At 39.3% G+C, this 22,242-nt stretch overlaps 1 protein-coding gene across 1 annotated transcript in view; it reads left to right on the forward strand.

Annotated features, from left to right (window-relative positions):
* CFAP54 (cilia and flagella associated protein 54) overlaps positions 1–22,242 on the forward strand; it is a 2,749,537-nt gene that overhangs the window by 854,273 nt on the left and 1,873,022 nt on the right. Inside the window, exon 23 of the mRNA XM_044087198.1 lies at positions 3,707–3,874. Coding sequence (XP_043943133.1) covers positions 3,707–3,874 — 168 coding nt within the window. The remainder of the gene's footprint in view (positions 1–3,706; positions 3,875–22,242) is intronic.

The following is a 22,242-nucleotide window of genomic DNA, read 5'->3' on the forward strand; positions in this document are numbered from 1 at the left end:
TCTACCATGCTTAACCTATTGTTCCCAAATACTCACAAATCTGAACTACTCCCTACTTACCAAATTAGAATCAACCTACCACAAAATAGCTGGATTTGCAGCTCAACAAATATATAAATCTCACCACTGTCTCTCCCTAAAATACCTGAACTGGCCCGAACTACCTCACCTGTTCCTACAATCTCAACTCCAAATCATACACTCCATCCTATATCAGACTGATTTCTGCCCAAGTCTATTATCTGTCATCTCTCACTACTCCCCTACCAGACTTCTCTGAAGCTCAACCCAAGACCTACTAAAGATCCACAAACCCAAATCCAACACAGGGTGCAATTTATATAGCTACCATCCCTCTAATGCATGGAACAAACCCCCACTAGAAATAAGGTCCCTGACTCACTCCAAACAATTTAAGCTAGCAACCAAGGACCACTTTAAAAAACACTGGTCCTGCCATTGTACTTACCCTCCCCGATTATTACCTATCTTTTATAGTACAGTCAAACTAAATTACTAAAACTTACCATTAACTACTTCATCCTATGCTTCCTATGCAACCTCCAAAACTTCTTCTATACTCTGTTCCCTGAAATTCTTATGTAACATTTTATGTTTCTGCTACTCTGCATACAAAACCTTATATTTACTCAACTCTATTTTTAAACCAAAAAATACAGCTTATTCTATTTTTTTAACATTCTCCTTTTTGTTTATAGTACTGTTTTATCTGTCAACAATATACATGTATGTAGCTTATGTATTTTAACTACCAAAATTCTCTATTGCTATTTTTATTATAATGTATCTGTATTGCTATTTTTATTGCATTGTATATCTTTGGAGCTTTTCTCCCTGGGCCTCCGCTGAAAAAGAGCAATAGCTCAGCTAGACACTCCTGGTCAACAAATGTAAAATAAATAAATAAATAAAATGTTCTCTCTGCCCATGTAGACGAAGATAAGAATAACTCAGTTTTGTAAATGGTATCTTTCCTGGTGGATGCAGTCACAACAACTGTTACAAGATCATCTTTTCATTCTCGGTCAGCCCAAGGCCATAATGACTGCAAACACTTCCCAGATTGGGTGAGAGGGCAGACAGCATCTGGGGAAGAGAGACCAAGGCACGTGGTCCCCCAAAGAGGCCAACTTGCATACCAATGTTCTGGAAAGGAGAGCGGTGCTTTTGGTGTTGCAAGCATTCCAAAACAAACAAGGGGGAACTAGATCTTATGCCCTTTGTTGAGAACCCTAAGAGTGTAGCAATGGGTGATATCCTCCAACTGCTTTGTAATAGCAATGCATATTACAGGGAAGTCTAACATAATAGCAGACAAATTGAATAGGTCCATTTTACTACCTCACGAGTGGTCTCTCAGCAACAAGGTGACGGAAACGATTTTTAGTTGGTTGGGCCAGCCTTGCAGCAATCTTTTTGCATCTCCCCTGAACAACAAGTGCAGCAGTTATTTTGCCTTGATCCCCCCCCCGCTAGGGAAGTCACCGAGGGATGCCCTGCTCCACAACTGACCCCCTGCTCTCTTCTGTATGCTTATCTTCAAACCTCCCTAATACACAAATTCCTTCAGAAAGCAGCCAGGTTGAAGAGCAAAGTCATCCTCATTGCACCTTACTGGCTTTGACAGGTTTGGTTCCTCTTCCTTTGGCCTCATCTACTGTACCCACCATGGATTCTGGATCCAACTCCAGACCTTCTGTCTCACCCAACAGGCATGGTTCACCTGGAAGTCTCAAATCTCAAACTAACTTGGTGGTTTCTCCAATTCCCTTAATAGCCAGACAACCAATGCTCTTTTCTCCTGTTTGTTCCATCCTTTTATCTTCTCATAACCTTCTCCTAGGAAACCCTACAGAAGTAATTTTACTGGGCAGAGCAGAATCAGATATACCCCTTTTCAGCTCCAATCCATTCTGTTCTTTAATTTTTAGAGTTTGTTTAATGAGGGTGCTAGTTCATCGACTGTTAAAGTTCAACTTGCAGCAATCTCATGGGATTTCAAAATTATTCCCTAGCCTACTCTAAACTATGTAAAGCTTTTTTAAAGATACTGTTATGGTAAGTCCACCTTATAAACACCCCATACCACCATGGGATTTAAATTTGGTACCGCAAGCCTTAATACATCCTCCCTTTTACCATGCAGATAAATGCGATCTAAAATTTCTGACATGGAAAGCTATCTTTTTTGTTGCAATTACATCTGCTAGAAGAATATCAGAAATCCAGGCATTGTCTTCTAAGCCTCCATACTTGATTTTTCATAAGGACAGAGTCACCTTACATACCAGTGCTTGCTTTCTACCTAAGATGATGACAGAATCCAATATAAACCAAGCCATTAATCTACCAATATTCTTCCCAAACTTTACCAATAAAGGAGAATATAAGCTGTTTTTACCTGCACAGAACAAAATAAGTTAGAAAGACAGATCAGGTATTTGTTTTCTTTTCACATAATAAGTTGGGCAAATCAATTACAGAAGTAACTCTGGCTAGATGGCTGATAGACTGCATTTCATTTGGATACAACAAATTGAAACTCCCCTTACCAAAACCATTAAAGGCTCAGTCAACCAGATCTATGGCAACTTCTACTGTATTCCAGTCTAAAGTCTCTATGGATGATATATTGGGTCTATATTAGATACTCAAAGTTACTGAACTTCGAATACGATATGATCTATACCATATCGTCGAAGTCCAGTAACATCGAATACCTAATAAAACATTAAATAAAGTCAAAAACCAGAACTACTTGCTCTAAGAAGGGGGGCAAGCCCCCCTGCACCCCCCCACACCCCCCTGCTACTTAAATATTCCAACTCTGAGACCGCACTACATTGAAGTAAATGGAAATCTCCCCTTACAGAGATTTCCGTTTACCTCTTCGATGTTCTGCGGTTTCACTGTTTATGTGTCGGCAATGTCAGATTCCACATTGTGATTGTTCGAGATTCTGATATAGACCCGATATATTTGCGGCTGCAATCTGGTCAAATCCTCATAGCGTAATCAATCATTACAAACTAGATCTTGTTTCAAGGGGAAGGTCAGCCTTTGGCTCAACTGTACTCAGGAATATCCTTCCTTAGAGTCTACCCAGGAATTTACGTAGCTGGGGATTTTGTCTTATTAGTTGAAGAATGAATAAAAATTGACAGCTTCAGATAAACAAGTTATGTACTTACCATAATGTTCCATCTGTGTTGTCCATTTTCATTCTTCCTCAACCCCCCCTCTCCCTCCGTCCCCCTCCATTTCTTATAATTGACTTCTGGAGGAATGAGATGGTTGAGAACACCATACGTCCCTTTTGTTGAACTCCAGTTATAGCAATTCTTTTATAGTTTCTCTGTCTCTCTCTCTCTCTCTCAAGCTGTAAATAGGATCTAAGGGCAGTCAGAGATGCTGTATTATGGGTAGGAAAGGAGCTCAAGGGTTTGTCAGTGGCCATGAGCTGTGTAATGGTTGAGTATTGAATCCAAACCCACCAGCTGAGGAAGAATGAAAATAGACAACACAGATGGAATGTTATGGTAAGTACATAACTTCTTTTCTGGTTGTAGTAAGTGCAGAAGTTTATTTGTTGAGGGGAGGTTGCATTAAATAGCAAAGAAATATAATCTACATAACAATATTCACATCAACCATTTTTCTCATGTTTAATCTTGCATTTTTATAGGAAGCTATGGTACTAATTCAAAAGGCCGAGGCAGAAGAGAATAAATTACATTCCTTAAACAATCACGAGGATATTACTATCAAAAACATTCCTCCACCTCCTATACTGCTTTATCGAAGCCATTGCTCAATGATTTTCAGACCAGGCTTCTTTTCCTCAAAAGTGAAGGTAAACAAATTATATACTGTGTGACAATTTGTTAAAAAAAGTTAAATGTTTGCTAAAATTTTAACCACAAAAGTCATGTGATCAAATGCTATAATTTTCATTTGTTCCTGAACTGATGGGGTCTTGGATCCATCCTTGGATCCGGCTCAGCCACTTTGCCTAGATTTATAGATCCAAGTCTCGAGCTCCTCTCTTACCCATAATGTCCCACCAACCTAACATACCTCAGATCTCATTTGCTGCCATATCCATTGGACGTGGGTCTCCTACTCTTGAACCCTTGAGTGAAATTTTCAGCATCTCACAGTTTTAAGTTTCTTCTTCTTCTTTCAGCTTTTCTCAGTTAGGGGTCGCCACAGGGGATCACCTGTCTGCTCATGACTGACAGTAGAGTTTTACGGTGTCGAGTTGCCAGCCCCACACCCAACATTCTACAGAAGGCACACACATGCACACAGTCATGGCTAGGGCCAACTTAGAGTGTCCAATCCACCTACAGCATGTCTTTGGGATGTGGGAGGAAACCGGAGCACCCGGAGGAAACCCATGCGACCACAGGGAGGACATGAAGACTCCGCACAGAAGGCACCCCAGCCAAGGATCAAACCGGAGAACCTCTTGCTGTGAGGTGACAAAGCTAACTGCTGCACCACCGTGGCCGCCCATCTCACAGTTTTAAATTTACTCCTGTTAAATTATATTTCTCTTTCACTCTCTCCCTTACTTCCATTGGTTTTGAGTTCAATCCATCAGGCTATTTTTTCATAATCTTATATTGCTGGACATTCAGTGAAGTACATTTGTTGGTACATTTCCTTTTTTTCACTCTAATCCATTCTGTCTTACCCTTCAGAGTGTGTTTCTAGGTATCATTGTTGTTACATTTTCTGTAGTGTAAAATAAAAAAAAAATATTTTGCTGTAACTTAATTTTTTATTTGTTCTTTCTTACCCTGTCCAGGCCAACATCCACCAGCTTCTCTCTTAGGTCCTCCAGGAGCTTGTCTGAAACAGAGGTGGATAGGATGATGAGGAAGTTCCCCAGAGCTCAGATCCAGATGGAGGTAATTCTGCCTCTGTCTCCCATCGGACCCATGAGCCTGCCTTGCATTGACCCAATAAGCATATCTTTTTCTGTGATCCATGTCATCCTGTGGTTTCAGACCCTTGGACCCAAGATCCTTGAGGGTGTCCTCATCGGATCTGAAGGCAGGTCGTTCCTTGACTCCAACCATTTTTTTGAGTCACCCAGCTCTGATGCTTTCAATGTGGGGATCTGGCGGAGTTCAGTGCTCATTAGCACAGGGTTCTTCTGCTCTGCTGCTGCTGACCTCTGTTTCTCCTAGATCCTCCATCTTTGAGGTAGTGGAGAGGGCTTTCTCTCTGCTGAGAGAAAGGACTTCCTTGACCCCCTTGGATCCTGTTTGTCTTCTACTGTCAGGTTTGAGTTCTGAGCCTGTCACCTCTATTTCACTGGGACAGCCTACTCAAACAAGCCTCCAGTCAGTCCCTAGGGACTCCCTTGCTACTTCTGATACCTCAACAGACCATCCCACTTATGAGGTCCCTAGGAAGACGATATGTAAAAGAAGATACTCGGACTCCCCTCAATAATCTTTCACTGAAGGCACTGATTTTGATGAGGGGAAAGGGTCTCCCAGAAATACTGGAAATTTTAAAACAAAAAAGTGGATGGTCTTCCTTACCCCTTTCCCAGGAGGAGTTATTGTTTCTGGAGGCCTTCGGGTCTGGCCCAACTGCATCTTGGGTGACCCCTCTGGCTAATGAGGTGCTAGATCTTATGTCATGCCATGCATGGAAGGAATTGGATACTGTGGAGCCAATTCCCAAATGGTTAGAGAATTTTTTAGCACCCTTGAAGGATAGAGCACACTGGAGTAAAAGGGGGTCCCAATAGATGCCATGGTTGTAGCAGCAACCACCAAGAAGGAGCTCACAGAGCAGAGTACATATGTCCACCCCCACAACAGGGAGTTTAGAGCCTTGGACAGATTTGGAAAGCACAACTACACCTCAGTGATCTTTGCCATGTGGTTGATGAATTATTTGGCACACTTTACCAGATTCCAAAGAGATTTGAAAAAGGAGCTTTCCAAATCTCTTTCCAGGATCATTTCTGTGAAGGACCAGAATAAGGTTTCTTCAAGCTGGCCACCCTTCAGTCTGTATCTAATGCATCCATGAGGTTGATTTCCCATGTTGCAGAGGTTACCTCAGGGGCAGCAGGTTCAGTCATAGCCATCAGGAAATAGGCCTGAATGTGCTTGTGTGATTTAATAGAGACCATCAAGTCTTCATTCATCAGTGCTTCATTTGATGGATCTTCTCTGTTTATCCCAAAGGTGAAGGAAACACTCCCCAGAAATAAGCAGGAAGGAAAGACCTAGTCTGCCATTGGAAAATCTGTTTCTCTACTCCTCAGAGACCTTTTTCATGAAATCAATGAAGAGATAGGAAAATGTGATTTTGTAAGTCTCAAGATCCTTTCCAAGATTCACGAGGAGATGGTTCTCCCAGAGGCAGAGGGGAGAACTCTAATGGAAGATGCAGTCCTTAAAGCAGAGGTGGTCCATGAAACCAGGGTTTTAAGGATTCCTTCTCAGACAAACCCTATCAGTGCTCCTGAAAGGTTATTTCTCTGTCAATAAAGTGGACTTTGTGGACCTTGTTGTTGTACCCTGTTTGCTCTGCAGTTTGTTTGGTGTTGGTTACTTGGGTGAAGTGCATTTGGCTCCTGAAAGGTTGCCTAGCTGCTTTTGGCTGGAAGCAGTTGAGAGGCACTTGTTCCTGCACCTAGAAGCCTGGGCATCCATTACAACAGATACCTGGGTGTAGAGGATATCCATAGATTATTTCATGCCCGTTTCCCAAAATTACCCCATAAAAATGAAGAAAATCCCCAATGTTCTGCCCAATCAGAGGGAGGCAGCAGTTGTGTAAATAAGAAAGCTGCTAGAAAAAAGTCATCCAAGAAGTACCCCCCAGACCAGATTGGATCTGGAATTTATTCAAGATTCTTTTTAGTGTCAAAAAGTCAGGAGACATGAAACCCTTTCTGGATCTCAGCAAATTGAGTCATCATGTAAAATATTCAAAGTTCTAGATGGTCACATTTCAGTCCATTTTGCCCCTGTTGTGAAAGGAAGATTGGATGCGCTCAGTAGGTCTTCAGGATGCCTACTATCACATCAAAATGAACAGACACATCAGAAGATATCTGTACTTCCACCTTGGAGTCAGTCATTACCAGGTCAGAGCACAGGCCTGTGGTCTCATCATGTTTACCAAATGCATGGTGGTGGTAGCAGCTCAACTAACATTGCTAGGATTCCGGGATTTCTGTACCTAGATGACTGGCTCCTGAGTGCTCCAACCAGGCATTTACTTCTACAAGCAAGGGGTCTACTTGCTGCAGTTATTTCACCATCTGGGCATCACAGTCAACTGTAACAAGTCACATCTCAAACTCACACAGAACTTGGAGTTCATAGGTGCTTATCTAGACACAGTCAGTCAGATAGCATCTCTTCCCCCAACAAGAGTACAGTCCCTCAGATCCCAGGTAAAGGAAGAGCTCTTGCATTCCTCTCCTCCAGAATGACTAGTCTTGCAAACCTTTGGGTCCATGGCAGCAGCAATAACTTTAGTCCCATTGGCTGGATATTATATGCGGATTCTACATTGACCCTTTCAGTTTAGTGGTCTATACTTCAACAGTCCTTATGCACTCCAGTCAGGATTACACAAGTTTCCAAGAAACGCCTACTTTGGTGCATCCAGTCAAATGAAATTTCTCAGGACTGTCCCTTTGTTTTACCTCTTCCAGTATCCACAATGACTGTGGACACCTCCCATCTATGTGTAGGGAGGCATTTCTTGGGAAGGACAGTCCAAGGTACATGGTCCCCTCAAGAGGCCAGTTCTCTTATCAATGTCCTGGAGATGAGAGCCGTACTTTTAGCACTGCAGGCCTTTCAAGATGCTGTCCTCTCTGGGATAATTGCGATCCCATCAAACAATATGTCTATGGTCTGGAACATCAAAAAAAGGGGGGAAACAGGTCTTATCCTCTTGGTAGTGAGGCAATGAGAGTATGGTAATCGGCAATCTTTTCTGGTCACTTTCTCATTGCAACAAATATACTGGGGAAAATCAAATGTGCTTGCAGAGAAACTAAGCAGGTCCATTCTGTTGTCTCATGAGAGGTCTGTCAATATCAAAGTGGTGAAAATAATTTTTCATCGATGGGGCCAGCCATGTTGTAATCTCTTTGCTTCCCCCATCAGCAGCAAGTGCAGCAGGTTCTTCACCCTAATCCTTCCTCTGCGGGAGTCCCCAAGAGATGCTGTAGTTCACAGTTAGCCCTGTAGACTCCTATATACTTATCATCCATTACCTCTACTGCCCAGGTTTCTGCAGAAAGCTTACTGGTTAAAGAGCACAGTAATCATTGCATCCTTTTGGCCATTTCAAATCTGGTTTCCCTTTCTGTGGCCTTGTCTTCTGTATCTGCCCCGGATATTGGACACCACTCCAAACCTCCTGTCTTACTTGACCATTTTAGCTCATTTAGAAATAACAGGCCTCAAGTTGATCACATGGTTTCTCAAGTTTCAGTGATCCAACATATCCTTTTATCCTCTCAAAAGTCTTCCACCAGGAAAATTTATACAAGTAAATGGAAAAGATTTTCTATTTGGGCCCTCCAGAGAAATTTATACACATTTTCTGCCCTAATTTCCTCAGTCTTAGATTTTTTTAGCACCCAGTCAAGGGCTTTACTCTTCCTCGGGACTTATCTATCCTAGTTCAAAGTTTGACTGATAGTCTATTTGAACCTTCCACCAAATCAGACCTAAAAGTTTCGTCCTGAAAGACTCTTTTCCTAGTAGCAAATACATAAGCTAGATTAGTATCTGAACTCTGGGCCTTTCTTCCAAGCCTACATACCTGATCTTTCATAAATATTGGGTGCCTTTACATACTAACCATCTTTTTTACCTAAGGTAGCATCTAAGTCGAACATTAATCAGGTCCTTGACCTCCTGGTTTTCTTCCCAAAGTTTTCCAATAAAGGTGAATATATGTTGCTTCTTTTGGATGTACACAGGCAACTTTGTTTTTATCTTCATCGATCCAGAGATTTCAGAAAATCTGATCAGTTGATTGTCTTTTTTTTATCATAACAGATTGGATATGCTAGTTTCAGAAGTGACTTTAGCCAAATGGTTGACTGATTGCATATCCTTTGTCTATACACAGAGAGGTTTGTCTTTGCCTAACCCACCTAGAGTACATAAAACAAGATCTGTGCTGACCTCCTCAACCTTTTGGTCAAGAGCTTCAGTAGATGACATTTGTGCTTCCACTTGGTTCATTGCTCATAACTTTTTGCACATTACAAATTGGATTTAATTTCTAGGAACACGTCTGCCTTTGGCTCCGAAATATTCTTCCATGAGGACAGGCCAAAGCTCATCTAGCAGGGGACTTTGTCCCACCAGTTGAGGAACAACTCAAAATGACAACATTAGATAGAAACGCAATGAACTCTCCATAAATACAGATGGATCTGTGTTGTCCATTTTCATTATTCCTCAACTTTCCACCTTCCTGACCCTCTTCCCTTTCTTCTTGGAAGACAACTAAGGGACTTTTCCTGGGAACCCGCCATTCCTTGTTTGAGTTCCAGTTATATCTCTGCTTTTTCTTCTCAACTGATTATGTACAGAATAAGCTGTTGTTTTCTGGGGGCAGCAGTCTCGATCTGAGGTACTTTAGGTTTAGGTTGGCTAAGAGAGGAGCTCAAGAGTTGGATCTGTGAATCTAGTGAAAATGGCCAAACCAGATCCAAGGTTGAATCTGAGACTCCATCAGTTGAGGAAGAATGAAAACTGACACGACAGATCCATCATTATGGTGAGTATATAACTTTTGTTTTTTGCCTTTGCATTATAGAACCTCCATGTCATTGTTCTTTATTCTCTCCTTTAACAGAGGCTTAGTTACACATTATTTTGTAACATTATTCAGAAATAATTTATAACAGATTATATTATGTGTAGTGTGTATCCTCACTTTGGAATTATAGATGTACAGATCATATAGTAAAAGCATATTGCAAAAGGATATATTTAAATAAAAACATTTAATAACCTAAATTACATAAAGCAGTAACTTGGCTATATAGATTAGTAGATGAAAAGACACAGATGAGGTATATGCCAAGCAACATTTTGGGATTCTCGACAAATGTTTATTGAACATTTCTTTATGGGCTAGGAGATCAGCACAGATGCATGTTTTAGTACTGCTTCAAATGTAGAACATATTCTGTGACTAATCTCCCTTTGTTTCACACCACTTGGAACTTCAACGTAGTCAGTGTATGAATTGCTAATATACTCTAAAGAGAAAAAAAATATTTACCATAGTAATTCTTTATCTTCTCATTCTATTTGCCAACAGTTATTTCCCTCCTAACTTATACACATAAAACTGTACACATTTCTGCCCTCCTATTTTTTGTGTCTTTTGGCTTTTCCCGGTTAGGGGTCGCCACAGCGGAACTCCGGTCCGCTAATGATTGGCAGTAGATTATTACGTACTGGCTTGCTGGGCCTAACGCACAACCTTCAACGAAGGAACGCCCATTCACGCATGTCACTGCACAGAAGACGCTCTAACTGAGAATCGAACGGGCAACATCTAACTGCGAGGCGACAACGCTACCGCAGCACCACCTGTGTCTTAAATATACTTGATCACTGATCTTTTCTTTACTACATTGTACCATCTGCCATTACACATTAGTAACGTTATTGTTAGAGCAGATAGCCATTGTAGGTTTTTAACAGTTGTATGTGTGGAAATGACACTGTCATGGCCAATAAACAGGTTCTCTGGTTCATATTTTTGAACCCTGTTGTGCTTGGCTATGACACAACCAACCTGTCTTGAACTGTTTTGGGACTAAATTTGAAAAAAAAACAGTCGCTCAATATCTGGAAAGCAGTCTTTCTACTTATTTTATGCATTAGAATGTGTTAAGCTTTTTGTTGTTTCCACTGTTTAAGTATTTACTCGTATTTTATCACGGTTTTAAATCTATCTGTTCTGCTTGCTCTGGTTTTCCCATCAAGCAGTACTTAATTAACTGATCTGTTTAAATCATTCTTTAGAGCCTCCTGGCTGATTTTTATGCTGTTTTAAATATTTTTTTTAGTGTCTCACTGCTATTTTTCTGCTGTGTTAAATATTCTCTAGTGCTTCCCGCTGATACTAGAGTAGCTAGTAGCTGTAGCATAGTCAAGATCCAGGCCTGCTGCTTCTGGAACTGTTTGTAGTGGTTTGTTTGTTCTGAGCACATTTACCAGGCCATCTTGGATTGGAAGGGGTCTATCTGCACTTTTGTGAGAGAATTGTATTTGATTGGCACCTGACTGGTAAAGGGAGCCCGTCTAGGGTTTGGAATAAGCATCTTCACTGGTCCTTTTGAATTTTGTTAGAGTTTTTTTTTTTTCAAGTTTTAGCTTCTGGTATTTAGGCCTGCATCTGAACAGGTTTTTGTTTGCTTGCGTTTCGAGCAGCACCATGCACACCGTGCAATTGTGTGCCAAAGCCGGACAGTTACATTCAATAAAATTTCCCCTTAAAACCCAGGAAGAAATATCCATTCGCCGAGCTCCTCCGTGATCATTTCTGAAAAGCCACCCCTAGTGACAGCAGTCTTCAACCTAGCATTATGGACAGTTGGATTACCCTTTTTTTCCTGCCGACCTTGTTGACTTAGGTCTCTTGAGGCAGTGTAGCAATTGCCTCATGTACATAGACAACCCTGTACTAATAACACAGTCTAGTACAGCGTGCAAGAGATATATTTACACCAAGAATCTAGTATCCACGCTCGCTATCTCTTAAAACAGTAACATGGAGAAGGTTATCAACTCACCCACCACTACATATTCACATAGTACTACTACTCATACACATACCACTACTCATACATATAGTATGCATCAAACACGTAAAATTACATATGTGGAGGTTCTCTCGAAAAACTTACAGAAACACCAGAGACTTCCAAAACACAGGTCTGCTACAGCTAACACAGCCTCCGCAGTACCCAAGACACATAACACCAGTGTCTCACCCACAAAGCCCCATAAGTTGTAACACTCAAAAAACAAGTTTTCTTGTCATTGGAGACTCACTAGTGAGACACACGGATGTCCCACTCACAAAGTTGGACAAAGAGAAAGCCACGTTATCTGCCTGTCAGGTGCCAGGATTCGCCAAATCATGCATGCACTCAGGTCTCTCAACAAGTACCATTATGACTCTGTCATAGTTCATGTTGGTGTGAATGACCTGAGACATACCTCACTGGACTATATGAAGAGAGACATGGTCGAGCTCTCTGAGTATGTGTCTCAGGCAGGTATGTCCCTAGCCTTGAGCAGCATACTACCCTCACCAAAATGATACCACAGTATAAACAAAAAATGATTGATTTCAATAATTTACTTTGTTTATGGTGTCATTCCAAGGGTATTCAGTTCCTTGGAAGCCATGGTCGACAAACCTTGCTGCTTTGCCAGAGAAAGTTTGTACCTGGGACCCCTAGGCTTTCAGCTGCTAGCAAAGGCTCTTGCCTTCCCCATAGTGCCTTTTTTAGACAGGTCTCTAAAACAACATTACCAAGATGAATATAACCAATCAAAACAAAATAAGGGTCATGCTGATAAATGTTAAGAGCTTAAACCAAAAACTGCACTCCCTGGAAGTACGTCTGTCACTAGAAAATATAGATATATGTACAGTCACAGAAACCTGGTTTAAGGCCTCAGAGAATACCCCGGCTCTGCGAGGCTACAATGTCTTTCATACCTTTAGACCACAAAATAAATGTGTGAAAACCAAAGCAGGCAGTGTTTCAGTCAATATTAGAGATAAATTCACCTCACGTCTAGTTAGACTGGACAACTCCATGGAGTCCAGGTTACGGTGGGTAAGACCCTCATTCAAGTCCTAGCCAGTTATAGATCCCCCTCCATGGGCCATGACACCCATGTAACCTACTTAACCAAACTGAAGACAACACATATTTTACCGAACACACTGGTTATTGGGGATTTCAATTATCCCACCTTCAATTGGGAAACCTACTCTAGCCCAAACTTGCTAGCACAAAAGTTCCTTGCCTTTGTGAATTCAAATGCCCTGGAATAAATTGTCCATACCCCAACAAGAGGAACAAACATTCTAAATCTGGTCCTCACCAACATGTCAAACAGGTGCACTGCTGCAATTGTTGGACCCTCATTAGTTAAAACTGACCACAAATCAGTCACCTTTGAACTGACACTAACACCAGAACTCACAAAGGGTGAAATCAGACTAAAAAACTTTACCAAGGTAAACTATGCCCTCCTAGGAGAAGGTGTAAATGCATTCCAAGTCCCATCCCAAGCTGAAAGTGGTAACTACGCCAAGGCTTACACTAAAGCCCTGTACAATCACTTGCGTAAGGTTATAAACTTGACTGTACCAGATAGAATCAAAGCCAGAGCCCATGGTAAAACCACACTGCCATGGTGGACTTCCAGCATCAACAAAGTCTACAATAAATGCAAAACATTGCTGTCCAAGAAAACAAAGACAAGGACCCAACAATGGAAAAGCACCCTCCTCAGCCTTAACAGGCAGATGAGAAAACTTGTCAAATCCTCCAAGAGCTCCTTTGAGAGAAACCTAGGAAGTACTGCAAGTATAACCATAAGAACTTTTACAGCTATATATGTAACCTAAAGGGTAGAACCCAAGCATGTGCAGAACTGATGCCCAATGGTATCACACACACTGACCCCACAGAGATAGCAAGCCTGCTAGTGGATAGGTTTGGGGAATATTTCACTCCCTTATCCCCTCCTAATGTGCAGTAAACCCTTCCCAAACTCCCACCCTCACCTTACATATCTGAAGAGCAGGTCCTCAAAGCCCTGTCCAAGGCAAAGAACATTGCCTATATAGGACATGATTTAATCCCAGGCTGTCTTCTAAACAGGTTAAAACATGCACTAGCATCACCACTAAGTACCCTTTTCAATCACTGGCTAACCACAGGCTTTGTTCCTCTGGAATGGAAAACAGCTACAGTTATTCCCCTCCACAAAGGTGGCCTAGCAACAGACCCAGGGCATTACAGACCCATAAGCCTGACCAACCTCATCTGTAAGGCCATGGAACGTCTCATTGTGAACCTCCTAACTAAAGACATAGGTGCCCTCCAAACCCTGGATCCTACCCAACTGGGCTTCGTGAAGGGCAGATCCTGCCTGTTAAATCTGGAGAATTGTTTTGAAAGTGTAACCAAGGCCATTGATGAGGGCAAATCTGTGCACCTAGCATACCTCAACTTGGCAAAGCTTGTGACACAATCCCAAATTCAAGCATTACTGATAAACTTATAATTCAGCAAGGCAAAACGACAAACTAGTTATAACACACACAGCTGGTCAGAAACCTCAGGAGGCACGCGAAAGATAACTAGAAACAAAATTTATTTTTGTAAAGCGCTTTTCGTCTGTGTATTAACACAAACTTCCTCAGACAGTTTAAATCACAAAAAGCTCCACTATAAATACAAAAAAAGTAATTGAATAATAACCACTTCATTTACACTTATTAAATTAAGTGCAATCAAACAATCAAGCATAAATCTTTGTATATAAAAAAATTTTTTTAAAAAAACAGTATCAGATAAGCTAAGAAAAGGCTTAATCAAACAAGCTTATTCTGATTAACTTAATCCAAGAATGGACAGGCACTTACACACTAACAAACACTTGAAGCTAAAAAATAAAAAATAAAAATATTTATGTTTATATATATAATAAAAACTATTTATATTTATATATTTAGTAGAAATATTTAAAATGGAAAGGTTAATCACCGGGCAGTGTACTAAAAAGCAACATGTACTTTTCAATAGTGTAATACAAATACTTAATTCATATTTTACACCACTGAATAACATATACAAACTGATACAAAAAATGTAAGAAGTATTTATGATATATGAAGAGAATATATTTACAAAATTTATCTATAACCTATATACACTTATTATCCATAAACTATATGTAAACATTAAATATATGTTAAAACTATCTAATTTACTTACTAAAAGTATGTTCTATTCATCTTAATAAACTTTTTATTTTCAAAATACAACTAATAGAACAACTTTCATTCAGACCTGGGAAATTATAAGCATTTAACCTTATCTGCCATAAGAGTTCTAATTCATCTAGTCTAAGTGAATCAGAGCCACCCCGAAAGTTAGGAAAAACCTGATCTATTATGGTAAATTTAAAACTATGATCAGGAAACTGAACTATATGCTTGGCCAATGCATTTTCAACTTTCTGTTTTTTAATAGCATACAAATGCTCGTACATACGATCACGAAGTCTCCTTTCTGTTTTCCCTACATAATAAGCCAAACATGACTGACATTGGGCTAAATAGACAACCATCTTAGAATTGCAATTAACTCTCAACTTCTGATAATATTGAGAGTTATTAATACAAAATCTATTAGATTCAGTCACGAATGAGCAATACTTACAAGCCTGGCATTTAAACATGCCAGCTGTTCTTACTGGGGGTTTAACTTGTTGTTCAAAGAAAGCTTTCAAATTTTTACCTCTTTTGTAAATCACGGATGGACGTTCACCAACACTGGCAAAAACGCTCTTATCATTCTTAAATATTTCCCAGTTTTTACGCAAAATCTGAAAGCAATCTCTACTGTTAAGATTATAAGTGGTGATAAAAGAAACAAAACCATTTCTCAATAAAGGATCTATAGGTGGATCTTCAAATAATACTGAACTGTTAACAAGTGAATCTTCAAATAGGACTGGGCTATTGACTATACAGTTTGTCAATATAAAGGAATTATTCAAGATAGGTGCAAAAAATTGATTCAAGCGTTTTGTTGATACTTCGTCAATAATTTCGTCAACTAAATACTCAGGATAGCCTCGATGAATAAATAATCCCCTAATAAACAGGCACTCGGAATTAAATTCATGGTCTAAAGTAGTTATACGAGCTGCCCGAACTAGTTGACCCTTAATAATAGCCCGTTTTTGGTGAAGTGGATGACAACTAGAAAAATGTAACAAAGAATTACAATATGTATTTTTTCTAAAAATAGAAGCCGTAAGTTTATGGAATGAAAAATCTTTAGTCAAAAGGACATCTAAATAAGCAATAGAGTCCACACTAAAAGTATGTGTGAAAGATAAAAAATTAGTCGTGGAATTAAAATAGTCCACTACCAATTCACATAGAGAACTGTCACCATCCATCAAAATAAAGATGTCATCCAGAAATCGGGTATAAAAGATAAACTTGTCCTGAAACGCACAGTTGTTAAACACAAAAAGGTGCTCCCATTGGGCCATAACCATATTTGCTACACTTGCCCCACATGGGGAACCCATAGCGACACCCACTTTCTGAAAGTAAAAATTCTCTTCAAACGTAAAATAGTTATGGTCAAGCACTAACTCTAATAGTTGTTGGACCAAGCTGATTTCAGTTTTGGTACAACCTAGACGCTTTAACACATCAGCAACCCACTCTAATGCTATTTCATGTGGAATACATGTATAAAGATCCTTGACATCTACGGTTAAGAAATTATACTTGGGGTTAAAATGCAATTGATTCATCTTATTAAGGAACATCCAAGAATCCTTACAAATTTGTTTCAAACTAACCAAGTATTTTTGAAGAATAGAATCAACCACTTTAGCACATGGGTAAGTGGGGGATCCTCTGCCATCGACCAGAGGTCGCATCGGTGGATCAATGGGATCCTTGTGAATCTTAGGGATACCAAAAAATCGGGGAAATTTAGGAAAAGATGTAGACATATAATTGTAAATATGTTGAGGAATACTACCTTCAATAAACATGTCTTCTATAACATTCTTAATAGTTGCATAAGCTTTGTTAATTTCAGACAATGAGCTCTCAACATATGAAGGTGAATGCAATACTTCAAGAATCCTATTATTGTAGTCACATTTATCAAAAATAACTACCCCACCCCCTTTATCAGGCTTGCAGAGCTTGATATCATTATGCTGAATAAATTCTAGACAGTCCCTTTCTTGCAAGCAGTTGTCACTATAAGTACCTTTAAATTGCCCTAACTGGGCTTGATTCCGGATGTCAAGCTCACATACAAGTTCAAAAATTTGTAATAAAGGGTGTAATGGTGGATTAAATGTACTAGGAATCCTAAAATTATTATTATTCATAAGAGCTGAATTCCCCATCATTAAATTCAAATTAAGTTTCCTAGTAAACAATTTTAAATCAATAATTGTTTTAACCACATCTAATTTAGATGGTGGAACATAAGTATTACCCTTAGCAAGTAGCTCAACAACATCCACAGAAATATCAACAGAAGAAAAATTATATACTTTAAAATCGCCACTAAGATTGTACAATATAGTAGGCATAACAGGACCAGCAGTAGAATTCCCGTCACCAGTATGAGCTAAACTATCAGAAAAGGAACCAAGGTTAAAAGGTATGCTAACACTTTCATGTTCTAAAAAATCATTAATAATAGGTGAAAGCATCATATCAGAATTATCTACAACATCAGAAGACAAACAAACATCGCTTATTAACTGTACTTCTGTTTCTTTTTCTGGTTGTTGTAACCAGTTTGTTGTTTCTGTCTTGCTCCTAAAAAATTAGGGTCATTAGATCTTAAATTATAATGACCAGTCCTATTACTATGTTGTGCAAGTTCAATGTTCCCCGACGTAGATTGAACCGGTTCATCAAGATTGATGGTGTCAGATACTACACCATCTATAACATGGTAAGTCATTTTGTTAGATGAGCTGTTGCCTTTAGCTCCACTAGAGAAACCTGTGTTAGCTGGCCCCTGCCATACTTATGCTAATGAAGGTCGGGGATAGGCAGTACCCTCATTATAAGCTTTCAAATCTCTGTCCAATTTTTTAACCTTATTGGCCATAAGCTTATTTAAATATTGATCAATGCTGGAAAAAATCCTATTATATTCATACTTATAACGGGAAAATTCAGCATCAAGTTTAATCTTTGCATCAAGCTCACAAACCTGTTTAGTAATTTTAATGACAGACAGAGCATAATGTTTAGACATTAATTCCAATAACTCCAATCCCTGACGGTCAAACATTTCCAATAAATCCATATGGAAAGCAGAATTAGCTTCAAGCCCTGTAGGGTATTATGAGTGTCTCAAGCCTTTAGGAACAATTTTGTGCTTGAGACATTCCTGAAAATACGAGATTTCTAATTGAGTTTTCCTCAATTTAACTGAAAGTTTATCCAGTTCTTTAAGGCTAAATGCAATATCCAGGTGGCCATTAGACAAATCTATACCAGTTTGAGATCTTTCATTAGGGTTAGACCCAAAAGCAAAGTTACCGGACATCCAGTTATTAATATCAAAAGAAACAATGTCCTTTGACACAAAAGAAGAAACAGTACCTGTTAATGGTAGTCCCTTATTTGTTTTTGAGAGTGGAACTGTAGCTGCTCCGTTTGAAGCAGGAATAAATGAACCAACATTGTCACGCTCCACTCCGCTATTAAAAGAACTGGATGGCAGATGAGAGTGGTTATTACCACTAGAATCACGGGCCGGAATACTCCTCTGCCCACAGGGGATCTCAGAACTCGAAGAATTAGGAGAAAATCCATGGTTGGAAGCCAGAACTGCGTTTAACGCAGTATCAGCGTTGTTAAAACAAGAAGGCTGTGCCTGAATACCTCTAGGCGCATCAAACTGACGCTCTAACTTGTCCATACGCGTCATCAATCCATCGAGGCGCGAAATCAAAGCGTTGAACATGCCATTCTCGGATTCAAACATATTAGACTGACCCAACCCGTTTGAATCAGCTCGTACATTAGACACAACAGGATCGTTGGTGGAAAGCGTGCCACAATCTTCGGACTCTGTACCAGACGCCATAAAAAGACCAAAAATTCAGCAAGGCAAAAAGACAAACTAGTTATAACACACACAGCTGGTCAGAAACCTCAGGAGGCACGCAAAAGATAACTAGAAACAAAATTTATTTTTGTAAAGCGCTTTTCGTCTGTGTATTAACACAAACTTCCTCAGACAGTTTAAATCACAAAAAGCTCCACTATAAATACAAAAAAAGTAATTGAATAATAACCACTTCATTTACACTTATTAAATTAAGTGCAATCAAACAATCAAGCATAAATCTTTGTATAAAAATTTTTTTTAAAAGAACAGTATCAGATAAGCTAAGAAAAGGCTTAATCAAACAAGCTTATTCTGATTAGCTTAATCCAAGAATGGACAGGCACTTACACACTAACAAACACTTGAAGCTAAAAAATAAAAAATAAAAATATTTATGTTTATATATATAATAAAAACTATTTATATTTATATATTTAGTAGAAATATTTAAGATGGAAAGGTTAATCACCGGGCAGTGTACTAAAAAGCAACATGTACTTTTCAATAGTGTAATACAAATACTTAATTCATATTTTACACCACTGAATAACATATACAAACTGATACAAAAAATGTAAGAAGTATTTATGATATATGAAGAGAATATATTTACAAAATTTATCTATAACCTATATACACTTATTATCCATAAACTATATGTAAACATTAAATATATGTTAAAACTATCTAATTTACTTACTAAAAGTATGTTCTATTCATCTTAATAAACTTTTTATTTTCAAAATACAACTAATAGAACAACTTTCATTCAGACCTGGGAAATTATAAGCATTTAACCTTATCTGCCATAAGAGTTCTAAGACATGATTTAATCCCAGGCTGTCTTCAAAACAGGGTAAAACATGCACTAGCATCACCACTAAGTACCCTTTTCAATCACTGGCTAACCACAGGCTTTGTTCCTCTGGAATGGAAAACAGCTACAGTTATTCCCCTCCACAAATGTGGCCTAGCAACAGACCCAGGGCATTACAGACCCATAAGCCTGACCAGCCTCATCTGTAAGGCCATGGAACGTCTTATTGTGAACCTCCTAACTAAAGACATAGGTGCCCTCCAAACCCTGGATCCTACCCAACTGGGCTTCGTGAAGGGCAGATCCTGCCTGTTAAATCTGGAGAATTGTTTTGAAAGTGTAACCAAGGCCATTGATGAGGGCAAATCTGTGCACCTAGCATACCTCAACTTGGCAAAGCTTGTGACACAATCCCACATTCAAGCATTACTGATAAACTTAGCAATCTGAATGTAAACCCCTTCATTGTAAGATGGGTTGCCAACTGGCTCACAAACCAGATACGTACTATCAAAGTGGATGACTCACCATCAACCAGCAGACCTGTTACCAGCAGGGTGCCCCAGGAGTCAGTGCTGAGCTCCCCTACTGTTTGGTATATACTTCTCAGAAGTTTAGGTCAAAACTGAAGGGTTGTGGCTGACCAAGTTTGCAGATGACTGCAGACTAGGTACAATCATTGAATCCCCAAATGACGTCAGTATACTTCATGATGGTCTCACACAGACAAACGACTGGTGCACTAGTCAAGGTCTCAAACTGAATACAAAAAAATGTACCATCATTCCCTTTGGCACAAACAATGTTCCTTCACACTATCAAATCAATAACAATACCCTAAGAACCCATGAAGTGGTAAGGGACCTGGGATCACAGGTTGACCGCAACATTAACTTCGACCACCACATGTCTACCGCTGTAAGGAAAACTTTCCATGTAGCCTACTTGATTAGTAAAGGCATCACCTCAAGAACAAAAGAAGTTATAACCCCCTATACTTGGCACTTATCTGGCCCATAATTGAGTATAACGCCCCATTCAGTATGTACCGTACTAAGCATCTACAGCAATTAGAGAGACCTCAGAGGTTTCTAGCAAAGAAGATGAAGGGCCTCCAGCATGTGCCTCACATGGACTGACTAAAATCCCTGTCATTATACTCCTTATTGTGTAGACTTCTTAGGGGAGACTTATACTTGGGCTACAGAGCAACCCAAGACCCAAACCTAATGCTCTTAGTGCATATCTATAAATCAAATGGGTCTAGGGCTACCCATTCCAGGGACTTAAATATGGCCTGTGACTTAAATAGGACATGCTGGAGGGACAGGTTTATCTCCCAGTGACTTCCACATCTTTGGAGCAGGCTATCAATTCATGTGAAACAGAGCACCTCCATGACACTGTTCAAGAGGAACCTAGATGCATGAATGGGGCACTGTAAATTCTTACTGGGGTTAGTGCCACCAACCCATGGGCAGTCATCACTGAATGCAGTCATGGGTACTGACTAGCACCGCTACGGTATTACATTGGGTTGAAATGGCTAGGCTTAAAATGACGTCCGGATCGGTAGCCTAGTAATCTCCTATGATCCTATGAATTTCTCAGTTGTGACTTATTGTTTACTGCCCTGCTATATTGTCTTCTTGCTATTTAGGTATGATATACTTTGCAGCATTTCTTTTTCTTTGTTGCAGTATATTCATTTTGTAGTTTCCCAGCCTAATGTTGACGCCTTGAGTACTGTATTGTGGCACCCATGCTTATTGTACCTAACATCCTTTTTAACATGTTGCTAGTTGTATTTCTGACTTATAGAATCTTTTGATGCTTTGTGTATTGTATTATCTGACTTTTGGAAAATGTTGATATTTTGCTTGTTGTATTATATGCTTTGTAGAATCTTTAGACATATTGCTTTTATTAAACACTTTTATTGAATTATCACTTGTGACATAGGTAAATTTATATTTATACAAAAGTAATCAAACTGTATTAACAAATTAACAAACATTATACTTTGCATATATTGCTACATATCATACAACCTAAGCAGCATTGCAGAAATTATTCAATTCCTGCACTTTTTTAAATGAGAAACATCATTATTAAACCACCACTTATGACATAAGCAATCATACATTTATATAAATGAAAACAAATGCACCGACACAATCTTAGTTGAAAGCATTTTACATCACAAACCATACTGACACCCCAGTTGCAAAAGTTATACATCACTTATAATCTACCCAATCACTTTTAGTCAAACATTACATAGCATATTGCTTATCATATTAACTACGAACTAAAAAAAAATAGCTAAACATAAAACAGATGCGAGAAAACCACATATAGTAGTCCACGAATAGAAGACAAAAGTAACATTGATCTTTGAAATTGCTACACCCAATAATTACAGTATTTTATGTACAGAGAG

The sequence above is a fragment of the Protopterus annectens genome, chromosome 11.part0 (genome assembly GCF_019279795.1).
Source record: "Protopterus annectens isolate FY-2018-M chromosome 11.part0, PAN1.0, whole genome shotgun sequence".
Classification (NCBI taxonomy): Eukaryota; Metazoa; Chordata; order Ceratodontiformes; family Protopteridae; genus Protopterus; species Protopterus annectens.